This window comes from Bolinopsis microptera, chromosome 12 (assembly GCF_026151205.1).
Source record: "Bolinopsis microptera isolate Bmic1 chromosome 12, MBARI_Bmic_1.0, whole genome shotgun sequence".
In the NCBI taxonomy this organism is placed as follows: domain Eukaryota; kingdom Metazoa; phylum Ctenophora; class Tentaculata; order Lobata; family Bolinopsidae; genus Bolinopsis; species Bolinopsis microptera.
In genome coordinates this window covers 10,090,362-10,107,413 of record NC_087083.1, presented here as the reverse complement: position 1 = coordinate 10,107,413, position 17,052 = coordinate 10,090,362, and the positions used below count along the sequence as shown (strand labels likewise).

The following is a 17,052-nucleotide window of genomic DNA, read 5'->3' as shown; positions in this document are numbered from 1 at the left end:
TTGTAACTACATTATATTTAGATATTGTAACTATTTTATATTTAACTATTGTAACTATTTAGATATTGTGACTACGATCATTTGGAATTTTGTTATTTTTATAATCTTATACACTCATGATCCTTTTTACTAACCCAAAATTTAACTTGCAGCGCATTGAAAGTTTTACATTTTCGTTATATCAAATTGAGTCATTAAATTGTCACTATTTATTGTTTAAAAACCAATGAATTATCGGACTAACACCGAAAACAATTGCGGAAGAAGTGCTCACATAGACCAATAAAGTGGCTATGAAAAGTCCAAAAGATAGACTGTGATATTGACAATAAAACAAATATTGTTTCTTTGGTCACGATGAACCGGATGAACTGCATAGTATTTTACCGAGTACTAATCGTGGGTCAATGAAGCTCCATCTAAATGATAAATGTAATGATATTATACAAATTTACTGCTGCAATTGTAGATATGTGGGGTTTACAGACTATTAGTATCTTGTAGGTAATCAATAATCACCTACCGTTTTTATAACAGGCGGGTGGCTGTTTATCATCACTGCAGGGTTTTAACAATGCTAAACCGAACCCTCATTTGAACCTCATTTGAACCTCATTTGAACCTCATTATGCATAAAATCATACGAAATGCGCTAAAAGTAGGTCAAAGAGCGTTAAAAGGTACTATACCTCGCTGTATATCTTTATCAGTATCTTCTTTGTAACGGCAATTGATAAAGCCATGGTTTACAGAGTCAAATCGCCCACGTGATAACGCGCACAGAGTCAAATCGCCCACGTGATCACACGCACGTCAAATCGTCTTTAAACTGGTTTAGAGGCTTTACCGGTTGTCGTGGTCAAACGGCTCAGACGGCGTCACGGACATAAACCGTTTCCGGTTTATATAAGGTTCATTTAGTTATTTATCGTACGACATACGGCTTGTGATTCAAAATAAAAATTTGGGTATTTTGGTGCCATTTTTGTTGTGGAGGTAGTCGAGGTTGCAGTGGCGTGACCAGTTTATATTACAAAGAGTTTGTTAATTAGGGAAATCGTCAAGACTGGTTTCTTAAAATTTTAACCGCGGCACAGGGATTAATTCTGAAATTAAACCCAGAAGCATTGTTATTCGATAATTATTACGAATTATTAAATTACCCTCAATCTCAGAACTCACCAGCCACCACCTGTCCTCAGTAATTCGGAGATGTTAAAATATTTCTCTGTAGAAGAACCGGTCAGGATTCGGTCAAGATTCGGTCTGGAACCGGCCAAGAACTGATCTAGAACCGGTCTGGAACCGGTCTAGAACCGGTCTAGAATCGGTCTAGAACCGGTCAAGACGCCGTTGAGACGTTAAAAATGTTTCCTTGTGGAACTGGAAGAGCACTATATTACATACGCTCATTCAAGTGACAAGTCTCTAATTTTTCCAAAGCGAATTCAAAATTTTATTACATAGTGAATTAGGTCTAACAGTAACACCGACCATCTCTCTAACACCGATCAAGAACCGGTCAAGGACCAACCAAGAACCCGTTTAGAATCGTGTATTATCCAGTACTTTCCACATACAAAAGTCGTGTTTTGACACCATGTTATAGCGTATCTGAACTAAATAATTCATATCATCCTAACGTTTGTAACCGTAAATCCTTACACTTTTAAATTGTGATCCTTTATATTCAGCAGATAAGCTTTTAAATTTGCTGGTGGAATTATAAGCCCGTATGATGAGCTGAATATTTCTCAAGAATGATTTAAAGAATTCTTGCCATTCTACCCGTTCTAAACATTACGTGCCCATGATCTGCTACCAAGTATGAAGTATGTTAACTTAATATTTAACGTTATGTCATAGGTAGTATTCCGCGCACTGGGTCGGGCTATTTGGATACTGCCAACGTTAACTGCTTTCTACAGAAAACCAATTTACATGATACTTATAATTACACAATCCTTGTTTCTACTTAGCAGATTTTAGCAAATGTCCGTGGAACATGAGGAGAAGTAATGAGCAATCAGATATCTTCTAAAACTGATCTTTACCTCTTCTTAAACGAGATATTCTGCACAAGTGACGTGTAATACTTGTATAGTTTATACGTCACTGGTTGAACCACATGTTGTTCTTCTGTTACCAAATTCCAAACTTGTTACAAGGATTTTTCAATGATGTTACAATAAATTGTTAACATTATTTTATTGTGCCGGTCACAGTACAGGGTCATGTTTGATATTATCAACCGTGATAATCTCAAACATGTTTTTACTTGCTATTTTAAATTTTAAACCTAAGGGGAGGTGAGTAATGTGCTAATAATTAATTAGTAATTAGATATTAAGGTGAGTAATGTGAGTGCTAAGTTTCAGGAAATTTGCAGCTGTAGTTGTGCATAAATGCAATTATTGGACTATAAGTTGAAGTATGAAGCGTGTTTTTAAGTTCCATGCTAAAAGTGTAGAATAGCGAGGAGTCAGTACTCGGAATAAGCAGATGTTATGATAATTATTCTAATTATGTTAATTATGCTAAGTAGGTTGCACTATTTAGAGCGGTCTATATGCAAAGTAGCACACCCTCAACCCTCGACTTTTACATCACTCGTCATAGCAATCTAACATGCTAAAAAGCAGTGGCTACAAGCATTCAAGTTTGCTAAGTAATAAGTTAATTAGTTCGCCACGTTATGTTAACTTAGTTAAAGATATGCTAATTAAAGGGGCTATATACAGACAAGTACCCTGGACTATCCCCTCCTCTATTCACTGTGGAGAGACTACAGGAGAGAGAGAGAGAGAGAGAGAGAGAGACCTCTCACTGCTTGCACATTACCTTCACAATGGGTAAACTAATTGAGGGAAGCTAGAGGTGCGAACCAGGGTGTGAGCGAGAGAGAGAGAGAGAGAGGGGAGGGTGTAATGAGGGATTGTCAAGGGTATTGTCACCCTGGGTCCTTGTAGTATAGATATGAGGTTAGTATTATATGTAGGGGCCTGTGTGTCTTATCGTGCTCCATCCTGCATCTCTCTAGGTTACTTTCTTTTGTCAGGGTCACAACCTGGTGGTGTTGAAACTTTATTAACGTTCGAATCATCGTAATGAATTATACGCTCTGTTGACTTTACCAAGGTATAAGTATAAAAGTTGGGACCCAACATCATGTACCCGGTATGTCCCGAAATAGATCAGACCTTGATTGTTATTGACCACGATTGTTATAGGTGAACTATACTGTTCTTGTAGTAACACTGGTAGTAGTAGTAGTAGTAGTAGTAGTAGTAGTATTAGTAGTAGTTGTTGTAGTAGTAGTAGTAGAAGTAATAGTAGTAGTAGTAGTAGTAGTAGTAGTAGTAGTAGTAGTAGTAGTAGTAGTAGTAGTAGTAGTATTAGTAGTAGTTGTTGTAGTAGTAGTAGTAGTAGTAGTAGTAGTAGTAGTAGTAGTAGTAGTAGTAGTAGTAGTAGTAATATCCACCATCTGCTGCCGATACAAGCTCGGCTTACTACTTGCAGCTTGTCTAGTGTGTACGTGTGTCAGTGTGTCAGTGTGTCAGTGTGTATAATAATACCCTGAATAGCACAGAACACAGAGCACTGAACATTCAAGATGAGTATTAGAATGATGCTGCGCTGCTTGATTTTGTACCGTTTGTGTACCGTTTTTGTACCGTTTGTGTACCGTTTGTGAACCGTTTTTGTACCGTCTGTGTACCGTTTGTGTACCGTCTTGTTGTACGTGTGCACAATACCCTGAACAAAACTGTCACAGAGCACTGCTCTCTGAACAATATGAGTATCAATACTGTCCTGCTCCATGCTGCTTGATTATGTTTTAGATATCTGCTTGTTTGATTGTTTTATCGCGGAGAGTTCAGTGGGATTATTTTTGTGCGACTTGTAAAACTTGTGGGAGAGTTTTGAGTACCTACCAGTTCTGAGATTGTGACTTACACAATGATCTTATTCAGATTTAGAGTGTTCGATTATCTGATAATATTGAAGCTTCTTTACAAACTGCGTAAAAAAAGTGGGAAAGTTTTGAGTACCAGTTGTTAGACAGTGGTCTGATTCTGATTCAGAATTTGTTGTTATATTTGGCTTACGGTGTGTTTAGCTTAAGAGAGTATAGAATCACACTCTGTTTAGACATCTTGAAGCTTCTTTGCAAACTGGATTTTAATTTCAAGGCAGTGAATTGGCTATGGAAAAAGTATATAATTTTCAGTTTTAACAGCAGGGAAATGTCAAGCAGCACGCCACTTCTCACCCGACGCTGTGAAGAGACCTTAACAAACAGCCAACTAGAACTAAAGGACTCGTCAGTTACCCCAGAACAGTCAGCCCTCCCCTGGAGCACCCACAAGAGGATGCAGCCTAAAGAGGAACAGTCAGCCCTCCCCTGGAGCACCCACAAGAGGATCCAGCCTAAACGAACAGGAGAAGGAGGGAAACAGTTACCAAAGCCAGGTGTACGGAAGAGCCGATGCGAACTTCCACATAACCAGGCTAAATTTGCTCTGGAGTCATCTCAACCTTCACACCTAGGGGCATCAACCTTTGGGAATTCAACTGTCGTAAACATGAATGATTGTACTATCGAAATGAAGAAATCTTCACCTCGCATAAGGACATCCGCTACTGAGATGGTAGGGATGGGAACACCTTACCCACCACCCTCCGCTGAAAGCCAAGGTGTTATAGTGAGTCCTCCGCAGGACATTCCCTCACCAACCCTGGAACTTGTGAGATCCGACACTCCCGTTCACACTTCTGACGGTCCTGGTTCCAACAATTCAGCTCCAACTATCAAGGTGATCGCTGAGGAGACTCCACAGCCAAACGGTCCACCAAAGATAATCGTATCAAAAGATGTTTCTAAGCCAAAAAGAGTTTCGGTTGTTGAAGAGCCGTCAAGAAACACTGCTTCAGCTGAGCCACCAAGGTCTAGAAGAATATCAGTTCCAGCTGGCCACAGATCCAAAAGAATGTCCGTCACAGAGAGAAAAGGTTCAATGACAGAAGGATCCAAGAGAGCTGTCAGCGCCGAGAACCATACCAAAGAGACTATAACACCTGAAGCCAAACGAGCAGCCGAACTTTGGAAGTCTCGAATTTCTAAGAAGAAAGTTTCAGTGATCGAAGAGTCCGAAAAGACCTTAACTGTAGAAAAGCAGCCCAGGGAGGGTCTAACACCAGAAACTCAACGAGCAGCCGAACACTGGAAGTCCAGAACATCACACTCCAAAAAGTCCGCAAGTGCCGAATACTACGCCCGGGCGGGCGTGACTCCGGAAACTCAACGTGCAGCCGAGGTTTGGAGGTCCAGGACATCAGGTCACAGGGGTGGTAAACCTATGCACGTGTCATTTGGGGACCTGGCCATGGATTACCAGGGGGATCAGAAGGGGATGAGCGAACACAAGAGGAGACATAATCTTCATCCACTGGCAAGGTTTAGGTCCCTGGCCATCACCACCAACAACCGGGCTAGAAGTGAGTTTTACTTTACATTTTTTGAATATTCTAAAAAATAGGTTTTAATTTTTGTTATATTATATTGGTTTAATGACCCTGTTAGCACTTAATCCAGTGCTGCAAATAATTACCATTATATGAACACACGCCACATTTAAGCGTTAGATCACAGGAGGTATTGAGTTTACAAAGTAAATCAAAATACACAAAGTCGTGTCGACGGTATCGACAAGTCATTTGTTATCATAAGTTTACGTTTACAAAGTGAATCCGCTCAGTCACCGAGCTGAAATGTGAAAGAGTGCTGAAAAGGCACGATTCTGTGGGCCACTTGTTCACTCCGTTAAACTGACACAGTGACACTATAAGCGACGCGACATTAATTTGACACTAATGTGACACGCGACACTATAAGCGAAACGCGCGATTAATTTTGCTTCACACGTGTCTTGGACCTGTCATTGCTGTGTCAAGGAATAATATAACACGGCTGCAGCTAAACACTTCAAGATTATTATTGTTTTTACCGTTTACAGCAGTTCGATAGACCACTCAGTAGATATTACCCAGGGGTGCCCCCCTCCCCCCCCCCCGCTTCATATACCGCATCATCTGTTATAGTGTTATTATATCCATCTTCATGATGAATGATCGTTTAATCTTTCATGGTCGAAATCGTCAAGAAAATTACTCGAAAGGACAGTTGGTCCACCTTATCAACAGCATTCTTAGGTCAGATAAATATAAGGGCAACGTGGCGGGTGAACTGTTATCAACTGATATTTGGGAGAATTAACGAGACTACTAATTAAAACGCTTGGAATAAAAGGTGTTAATAAAGTAATAAGCAAATAACAACTACTCTACAGACTCTACAACTCTAGAAACTCTCGCAGTGCTTGTTATCTTAATTTTTCAAGTACAGAAACCCAGTTTACGAAATGCCAGTATCTACTTGAAGTTATTAGTTACCCAAACCTATAATCCTCTTATGAAACCAGATATTTTGCGTGGTCTATTCCTGTACGATTTACTGATTGGACTGAGCTGTGTTTCTGTTTTTGTTTCCAAACTTGATCCAATGATTTGATGATATTCTTGTATCGACATATTAGTAGTAGTAGAATCGGTAGTAGTAGAATCGGTCACTTGGTTGGTAATATCGGCCTAAACAAGTGTGTCAGAGGACATAGCAGCAGTTTTATAGGATATTCGATGGTAATCGCATAATCTATGATAGCAACTTTTCATTTTTCTTGGCGAATGCTCATTTGATATCTACTGGACGATATAAAATTTTGTAGTGTGATCGCGGCCTTGATAAAATCTTCAAAAATATTTTCTATCAAAACCTTTACTGTCGTCAACATAGACGTTTAAATTTTAAGAAAGAGTTAACGACAATTATAATCGCCGACCAACGTCAGCCTTGGTATTTGTCTACTGTCAATCTGGTCACATGACATGTCAACATCTTGAAGACAAGCTAAAAGTCTAGCGATTGCCGCAATTGCTGACCATTGTTCTTAATGTCAACACGTTTACGAAAAAACAATGATATTTTAGATATGCTATATCCAAAATCAGACTTATCAACAGCTTCAACATAGTCTCCTCCGTAACACATGTCGCTTAATTCTAACTTATCAACAAGATCTCGGGGTTTTGTGAGGTGATTTAAAAAATGAACGCTCACCTTACCGGGAACCATATACATAATTCTTCCCCCTCATTGCCACCCACATGGTACACATAAATTATTCACGGACACAGTTTAATTTTATAACCATACGTGCCGGACAAATAATTAACAAGCGAGGAAGCTATACGAACCAACAATGTAGGTTAATATACGAGTAACCAGATTATATACACATGCAACTTGGATTAAACCTCCAGATAAGTACAAGGATAGAATTATGTGTGGTCCAATGGGTGGCCGTTAGGGGCAATAGCCGACCAATGGCCGGGGGAATAGCCTGCCACGCGGGCAATAGCCGACCAATGGCCAGCAGTTTAACCTGCCACGCAGGCAATTGCCCATTAGGCTCTAATAAAGTTCCTGCGCCCTTACTCACAAGGTTGTGTATTAGAGTGGGTTACAGTTTGTTAGTTTTAGTTAGAGCGCAGGTTCTGAGTATAGGTTTTATGGTTATTTTGAGGTGGTTATGCTAATTGGTTATGCTAATTGGTTAAGCTAATTGTTCAGCTTATTGTCCAGCTAATTGATCAGTTTAAGATCATTTGCATCTAAAGTTACAGTAAACCATTAGTATTATAGGTTTACTTGTAGTTCCACTTGTTTAATAAGTTAATGCGTATCCGTATTGAGGCTAGTAGTGGTAGTTTAGAGTTGTGTAATTGTATAATGGCTTGGTTTTTAAGAGTGAAATATAGGTTACTTCATGGTTACACTTCTTCTTAAACTTCAAATGTAGTGGTTTGATACATTTTCTGTTTTGCTTGTTTCTTCCTTCCAAGTTCCAGTACTCTACCAAACCATAATGAATGATTTGGCTAATCACACAAAAGAAGAACACACCCTCTTTGTTGTTCTTGAGTCTCCAAATCAGCTTCGCAACAATTAACATTTGCTTCAAACCCGTCTCACAGGTCCTTGCAGTACTCAATATATAGACCACCCAATATATAGACCACTTAACTCAATATATAGACCACCCAATATATAGACCACCCAGTATATAGACCACCCAATATATAGACCACCTAACTCAATATATAGACCACCCAATATATAGACCACCCAATATATAGACCACCCAATATATAGACCGCCTAACTCAATATATAGACCACCCAATATATAGACCACCCAACAAAACACACCACCTCTATATATTGACAATTCAACTACATAGCCACTCAGAACAAAGCTGTAATAACGATTATATTCATGTGTGTTGTAGGGGGATCATTTGGGGGCTGTTATAGTGAATAAGGATCAGATCATGGTAGGACACGACATACCCAGACTGGTGGTGATATAACACGTGAAGTGACGTCATACCACGTGACATGACGTCATACCACGTGATATGACGTCATACCACTGATGCCGTGTCATGCCACATGACGTCACATGGAAATGGTCCAGGCCTCATGATATATGTATATACACCGATACGTCCCTCTCCAAGTCCTCCAATTCTTCCTCTATAATGAAGCTGATGAAAATTGGGGGTCATTAGACCGCGGTAACAAAGGATAAGAAGACTAATTCACGGGCCGACAAGTGGCTGTCCTCAAATCTATCACGCCCTTTCTTCGGGCATGATGCTCCTTCGCGAGTAGTGGGTATCTTGGGATGTTTCATGATGATTTGTGTTTCACTATAGGGGTTGGTGATATATTTTAGGATTATTGAACCGATGTTAAGCTGTTTTAATTTTGTAGCCTGAGTTTGGTCATAATTGTCGGGCATAAAACTTGACAGATAGGTCGTAGTAACTCGCAAGGCTTGTTCTAGTAATTGCATATTTTTTGGAATGTAGAAATTTTTTGTCTTTTAATGTTTTGAAACCTCAACCACTTTCGAATTCGTAAACTACTTTTGCATTTTTCACGAAATTGTTAGAAGGAAGTACTGGCGTACTGAAAAAGAATGCAAAGAATATTCTATTTTTCTGATTTTTAAAATTTTTTTACACCTTTTCCCACCTTTTTTGCTGGCGCCGAACTGTGTGGCACTTCAAGTTAAACAACACATTTAAAAAGCTTGTTGACAACTTTTACGAAATCATCCAAGAAACCTTAAAGATAGAAAATTATTGGTCGAAAGATTAATTTTCAACACCTTGGACTATACAAATCGATTCGAGCATACAATTCTTTTCTCACAGCCGAAAATAGTTTGCTAGTATCTGGCGCCGTTATTTCTGTTGATCATGTATACCGTATTCTCCCCATTATCAAGTAGCGCATAAGTATTGAATATTTAAAAAACAAGACCACAGTCGTTCTCTCAGGATCATACAAGTAGCAGATCTTCCAAATCATGGCCGCGGCATTTTATCTTCATCTCTAATAAGGCACCATGCATGCCTGATGTAATGCCGCAAGGTCAGTCGGTCAGTCAGTAAGAACAGTTAGCGATAAATGTCAACAATAAAAGAGCATTTAAGTATTTTGTTTTGAGGCTGCAAGGCTTCATTACTCTATTCCTGCATGTCGCCTGTAAAAGAGCAGATTAATAACATACAATCTGACATGAGTAACCACTTTATTTGCTGCAACTGTTCGGGCGGTTGTGATATTGTAGAACAGTTCTGTTGTTGCGACTTGGTTAGCACTTGTTTAGCACTTGGTTACACCTGGTTACACCTGGTTACACCTGGTTACACCTGGTTACACCTGGTTACACCTGGTTACACCTGGTTACACCTGGTTACACACACTCACACCATTCTCAACATGACCCAATACCACGATCAGCTACAACCCTTACTAGAAACCCACCACACGCAGAACCAAGTACCCCACATGCAGAACAACAACATCAGCAGAAACAACAACAGCAGCAGCAACATCAGCAGCAGCAGCAGCAGCAGCAGCAGCAGCAGCAGCACACTCTTAAGCTCCCGGATCCTAGAGTACAAGTACAACTAGACCCGGGGAGTCCCAGACCAGTGTCCCGTACAAACGGACTCACCACCAGCCCGCTAACCTCCCGAGTAGTCCCCGCCTCAAAACCGCCAGTTAGTCCGGCATCTGGGAGAACCAGTAGGGACTCTCCCAGACGGCTCACCCCACAGGACGCACTGTTCAACTCGCTGGTGAGAGGCCAGTGTCCAAGGTCACCAAGTTCGAGTCCCAGTCACAGGTCACCGAGTGTGCCGCCCACGGAGGAGGGGACAGGAGATGGGGCTATTGATGTTAACCGATACAGATCTATTGTTCATGGTAATTGATTTAGTGTTTTTCTTTATCCCTCATATCTATAAATATCAAAAATAATCATTTTGCTTGAAGTTGATTTTGATATTGGTGTATTCTATTATGTTTGTTTCAAGTGCATGTTTGCAGATAGTACTTTAAGTTTTCTTCCACCGACTGTTCACTGTACTAATAAAAATGCGGTCGGAGTATTCGCGAAAGTAAAATTAATAATATGATTTAAAAAGTTTAATATAATTTGATGCCGGATATATACATGATTGCATGCTGCACTATAAATTCGCGCACCAAATTTTCAATAATATTAATAATAATATGCACACTTGAAACGAACACCGCTCGAAGAAATATTATAAACTTATAAAACACACTTTAAAAATCAATATAATCTAATTTTAAAATATTGTATGATTATAATCTATATAAAAGTCTTAAAAATCGAAAGTACATTATTTCCTTCTTGAAGAGCCAACTTTTGTCAAGCTAGCTACAATCGAGCAAGTTTGTCTGATAATTTATTTTCATAACAGTTTTGCTGGAATACTTGTTACTATAGTTACTACTAGTTTAGTTACTAAGAAGTTACTAAGTAGTTACTAGCAGAGAAGCCTTGTCAACTCACTATCTTCATAATGTCTAACCAAGAACAACTACAACCTTTATTAAACCAAAACGAACCCCAAAACGAACCCACCCAAAAACAACAAGACACTCTCAAGCTCCCAGAATCTAGCACACAAATACAAGTACATTTAGGAAGTCCCATACACCTGTCCCGTTCAAACAGACCCTGCATCAATAGCCCACTTCCTGCCAACCAGCACCCTTCTAGTCAACCACCCTCTAGAGTTCCCTACCCCGCTTCTTACCCTCACTCTACAAGTCCTCTGCCGGGATCCAGGACTACAAGCAGATCTAGTTCCAGACAGCTTACATCGCTCAAAGAGGAGGGAGTTGAGGCCGGGGTCATTGATGTTAACCAGTACAGATCAGTCGTTCATAGTAATTGATTTATTGTTTATCTTGTTTATGATATACATCATCATATATGATATACATACGATGTCAGTTTGATATCACCTTTTTCGTTATATTTTGATTAATTACATGCTCCCTTAAGTTTGTTTGTATTGCGAAAACACTAGTCTTGCTGGTTTTACTGAAACCGAACCGAAAATGGAGATGGGTATTCGTACAAATCCAATTATAGATCTGAAAAGTTTAATGATTATGCCGGATATCATTTTACATGATTATTTTGTGTCGTTAGTCGCGCACCAAATTCTTCATCGCGTAATATACATCATGAATCGAACTCAGCTTGAGTACATCAGTCAACACAGGGAGAAAAATATTATTATTCTCAATTGAGAAAATTTAATCCATCCAAATTTCAAATATATCTATAGTCTCTGTAGACTAAATGAAAACAGCGTTGGGTTCGACCGCGAATATATTTATTCACAAGTGAGATTAGTTCTCAGAGTTGTATTCGTACATACAACATAACAGGGAACTACTAAAATTCCGTTGTTCCCAAGTACAAACATTAAAATCGGACCCATGTCCCATGTCCTACATATATAATAGGGCAAATATAATTATGAACTTATTCATGATTCAATTTAGTTCGCTTTCAGATTTATCCTTCATCGGATCATATCTTAATTCTAATTAATTCCATGTAACACTAACAGTTCATCTATTTTTTATTTAATTCCCCACAATTCTCACTAAAATCAGCTAATTTCAGGATCCCGCCGGTCACGGAACAGTGTTTACTCCATCGACCCCTCTCTATTGGAACGACCTGGTACGTTTTGTCAGTTTTATCGGTTGTTTTTATGTCTGGTGTTACTCAAAAGATTATTACTACCTTATCGGTTGCAATTCAAGAAACCACTTAAAACATTGCCTCGCATATTTAAATGTAAAATTGGTAACAGTATCTCTGATCTGTTTTTTATGTAGAAATTGTTAAAATGACTGCAGGAATTGAAATAATTGACGAATAATGGAATTTCTGGTGATTTTAAAGCGTGGACACTAATATAACTGCCCATTATGTTAAACTTGATCAGTTCGATAGTTAAAATCGAACCGTTTTAATTTCAACCACTAAGCTAGAAATATGCGCTTTGAGTTTGTCTATATTTTACGGTTTTGGTACGTGATTTGTGTTTTGTTTTGTCAGGTTTATGTCTGTTTCGTATTTATCTGTTTTTATCGTACATTACTTACAGACATGCCGACAAAGACACTATAAATTTACAGAATAACTCAATAACTTAGCTTTTTTAAATCTTATTTAGAATCATGGTAATCAAATTTTTGTCATATTTGTTGGTAGAGTGATTACACATTGTTATCCAAAAAATATGTAGAATAAATCTATACAAATACAAAATTTACTTCGCAATAACAAAAGATCTCACATGCAGTGGAGTATCAAGACTATTTGCATCCAACTTAATAAATTGCTATAAACGATCGATCGTGGCAGCGCGTGTTTCGAATTTTTCATTCCACCTCCGGAGGCTTTTAAAACGGTTTGGAACTTTGACAGTCATCATGATGAATCAATAAGATAACCTTTTCATTTTTGCGTTCTTTCTCAGCTGATCAGTTTCGAATTTCGACATCACTTTCATTTTTATGGTGGCATTCACGTTGGGAGTGAAGATTCTTTTACTTGTATCTTTGCTCGCTTCGTTCGAAGACTGAAACCCCTGAAAAGTAAAATGTGTGATTATCTGGGTAGCTGGCACTGTTTTCCCCACTATGTAGGACCCTCCTCCCCATTAATCTGTAGAGAACTACACAGCCAAACAACCAGAAGTAATCAAGTAAATTAAACAATCATGCACTTTAATATAATCCCCGAACCACAAACACAATAAACCCACATACCTAGCATGCTCCCCGAGCCTGTGCCGAGCGGCGAACTTTACCAAATGTCGGACATTAGGAGCTATAAGGGCGATTAGGAAGGCACATAGTACCATGACTATACCAGGGTATAGAGCCCAGTTTACTCCTTCCTGAAGGATATAATCGTATTATTTATAATTATAAAAGTTAGTATGATTATATTATTTATTCATATAATTTATGTTTACTGTCTGTAATTTTGAAATTTGAAGTAAGATTAGGACAAGAAGAAACGCGGTTATTGAGTAATTTTGCAATTTTAACTTCAAAGAATCTTTGACCAGATCAGATGTTATTTGAAAGCCGACCACTTCAAACGAAAACCATAAGAATATTTCGCCCTCAAAATAACATTTCCTAGCGAATTCCTAGCGTAAGAAAGTTTAAAATACATTTTTGTAGTAAATTCACTGACCTGGGACCCGACGGCGGCCATGGGACACCCAATCAGAATAAGTAGAGCACACAAAGTTGCATAGTACGTGTTTTTACAACATTCCCAACAAGATCTCATCTTCATTTCCCTTGTTTTCTCTCCATCTTCGCATCCTGATGTTATTATGGCAACTCTATCCTTTAGCTCTGTCTGATGGGGTACGAGATTAGATTGTGAGCGATCAGTAGTCAATGACTAGACAGGGTTATTGAAAATTACAAAGAATAAAATGGCGTCTGGACTCTGGACTTGGGACCAGTTCATAGTACATTTCATTAATGCCCTCTGAAAACCATTCTGCTAGCTCAAATTATTTGTTATATAGTAGTGTTGAAAGTATTAAAACTAGTAAGTAGTAGTAATACTAGTAAGTAGTAGTAATAGGAATATACAAAGCGATGTAATACGAATATAAGATATCTCTTTACGTTCTCATTATAGTATCTGAATAACCAAATTAAAAGGTGAACTAAGTTTAAAAAAGGTTTAGAACTTGTCATTTATAAGTAATTAATTAAGTTATTAATTAAGTTATTGAAACCTCATGAAGTGTAGCCAAATGTGTTGACGATTGTGACGAAATGCTGGTTGAGGAGGAGGAGGAGGGGCCACTACTGATTATGTCATCTTTAGCGCCTGAAAATACTTTCTTTAATAATAAATTAAAATTTAATAACTCTACTTTTAAGATAAAACTTATACTCAGCAGTGTTTAAACTAGTCATCCCAGAAAATAAATTGAATAACTATAGGTAAGGAAAGGTAGCTTAAGCTTGAAAATTTTTGTTTAAACTGAACTTTTAATTAAACTTTAACTAACAGTTAATATTTCAATATCTCGACATGCTGTAGCTTACAACTTTATATTTTTACTCTCACGACATAGAAACAAGGATGTAACGGTAGCTGTACGAATGGCATATCTATAGCTTTTCTCTTCTAAAAATATTTCCGAAGGCTAGACAAAACTCATGTTTCGCTTGTTTAACAGGCCTATAAATACGCAGCTTTCATACACGTTACATTTCCCTCTGCGCGCTGAAAATGATATGCAACTTGTAGCAAATACAGGCCGTATATCGGACTGAATGTATAAAAACAATAATGTTTTATTATTGATTAACCTTCCCTCTCGCAATCGTGCGGATCAAGATAGTCCTTCATAAAACACACAGCCTTATGAAAGTTACAAATTAAGCTTATCGGTACGTGCCGTCAGCAGTAAATTGAAAAAATTAATGAAGGAATATAAAATATTAGAAATATGAGTTTTAAATCGTATCGCCTATCGGCGTTGACAGTTCGCGTGAGCTTATAATAAACAGCATTTATAACTTATAGGAAGGTGTGAAGGAGGTAATCACTCGTGTCATTAGGTAGTAATCGAAAAATATTTAGTTTCTCGGATTTAGCAATTTTTGGTATCATTGTATGAATCTAGCAATGCTGATCGATCAGCACACACGGCCATAACTCTTGGAAAATTTGGATTATTGAGATAACCACCTAGTGCCAGCAGAATTCGTGTAATAATACCCGATGCCATTGCTGTGCAAATCGCATAATCAAGTATCAGTCATCGCCAAGTTATGATCATTTTTCTTTGACAAACATTAACTGAGTATTGACAGAATTCTCATCAAAGAAAAAAAATCAACTCTAATGATGATGTTGGTTTGTTGTTAACCACCTGTACTGAAATTTGAAATACTTCAAACACAAGGTCCTAAGGAAATATTTTATCAGAAAATTCACCTGAAGGTAGGGGGTCTATAATGTAGCCAGCAGTGTTGAGTATTGTATCCCTGTTGCTTGTCAGATGCGTGTTGTTGATTCCCTCCAAGTCAACTTTGCAATCATAGCTCATTATATCGGTACTTTAATCGCATTTCTGTGGTTGTGACACGGTTAACAATAATGAGAAATAAGTTGGTTTAGGGTATGTTTCTACGACCTTAAATCAACGCAAAGATGTGACAAAATCTAAAGTATACACTATACAACAAAGTATGCAATGAAATAATCACAGCATATAGACAGAGTTAAGCCCGTTAGTTTAGAAAAGGACCTAGCATACTTGACCGTCTATAGCATAACAGAAGCAACAAGCACAATTCTATCTGTGCGAGATCAAACAGGCAGCTCCAACAGTCATTGATGCTACACTACAAGCTATATAATGTACAAATGCCAGAGTTACAACGGATTGTAGCTAATGATAAATATAGAGTCCAAAGAAGGGCTGCAAGTTGAGTGAGATCAAGCAGCAGAAACCCAACGGTCACCAGTACTTATATACTACAGAGTTACGGATTGTAGATTGTTGTAAATTATAAATATAAAGTCCAAAGAAGGACCGCAAGTTTAACTGGTCGCTTAAGCTAAACTCTTTAATTGCTAACGGCTTCACATCCCAGACTTTTATTGATCCGCAACTCAGTCAGGAAGGATCGTAGCAACCCTATACAACCGGGGATTTATAATGCGATAAATTGAGGCTTAGACAGAGAAACATCGCATTCCAACCATCAAAATCAAACGGAAATGCATACCAATGATTAAGGTAGACAAATAGACAAATACACAAATAAACACATGGTGACTCGCTTAAACAGTAACGTAGTTGGCATTTGAGAGCGAGCGATAGTCGGGGAATAAGGTAATTACCGACAGATTCAGACTGAGGATACTAATTAGTGGTAATTAGTATTTGCTAAATGCAGTTTGTAATCACGCTGTGCAACAGTTGTCCTGTTAACTTAATGTGTTCTGTAAATTTCAGCACATGTTGGAATTAGGTCGAATTAGGGAATTATGAAGGGAGGGAGAAAAATTATCGATTTACCGCGTCAGAAAGATTGCATGAAAAATTAGACAAGAATGGAATTAGTGCATTGGAATCAGGCATAAACGACCAGAGTGAACACCGCATTTTGTTAATCGTAGTATATTAAAAAGTAAAAGCGTTTCGTTGTACATGTACCACAGAAAATGCAAATAAAAGTTGAACGATCATTTTCCAGACACTGCTACGAAAATTCAAACCATGAATGAATCGTGTAGATGAAACAATAGACTTGACCAGAGTGATTATACGCAAATCACGTTTTTAAACCGCTAGATATCAGTCAGTGTTAGAATTAGATCAATCAGTGCAGAATGCCCCAAATATTGCCCAGACCTGACCTGTGAACCTCAAATATTTATTTTCGTACTATACTAATACATGCAATGTCCGGATAGGAGAATTTTAAATGATTTAGTGACATTGAAACGTTCTTCAATTACCT

The 17,052-nt window shown here is 38.2% G+C and overlaps 2 protein-coding genes across 3 annotated transcripts in view; one reads left to right on the top strand and one right to left on the bottom strand.

The window, feature by feature from the left end:
- Window positions 1-17,052, top strand: part of LOC134824626 (thioredoxin domain-containing protein 2-like) — a 98,426-nt gene that overhangs the window by 46,395 nt on the left and 34,979 nt on the right. The window contains exons 1-2 of one of the 2 annotated variants that reach the window (XM_063836579.1): window positions 4,227-5,499; window positions 12,149-12,208. In XM_063836579.1, coding sequence (XP_063692649.1) covers window positions 4,248-5,499; window positions 12,149-12,208 — 1,312 coding nt within the window. In that variant the 5' untranslated portion in view covers window positions 4,227-4,247. Of the gene's footprint in view, window positions 1-4,226; window positions 5,500-12,148; window positions 12,209-17,052 lie in introns of those variants that run through there. The other variant, XM_063836580.1, reaches the window with a different exon arrangement.
- Window positions 12,745-15,655, bottom strand: LOC134824629 (uncharacterized). The gene is made up of 5 exons (XM_063836584.1): window positions 15,518-15,655; window positions 14,304-14,398; window positions 13,742-13,912; window positions 13,306-13,436; window positions 12,745-13,124 (listed from the first exon to the last, which is right to left on the bottom strand). Exons 1-5 carry the CDS (start codon window positions 15,627-15,629, stop codon window positions 13,061-13,063), a joined length of 573 nt encoding a protein of 190 aa, XP_063692654.1. The 5' UTR covers window positions 15,630-15,655; the 3' UTR covers window positions 12,745-13,060.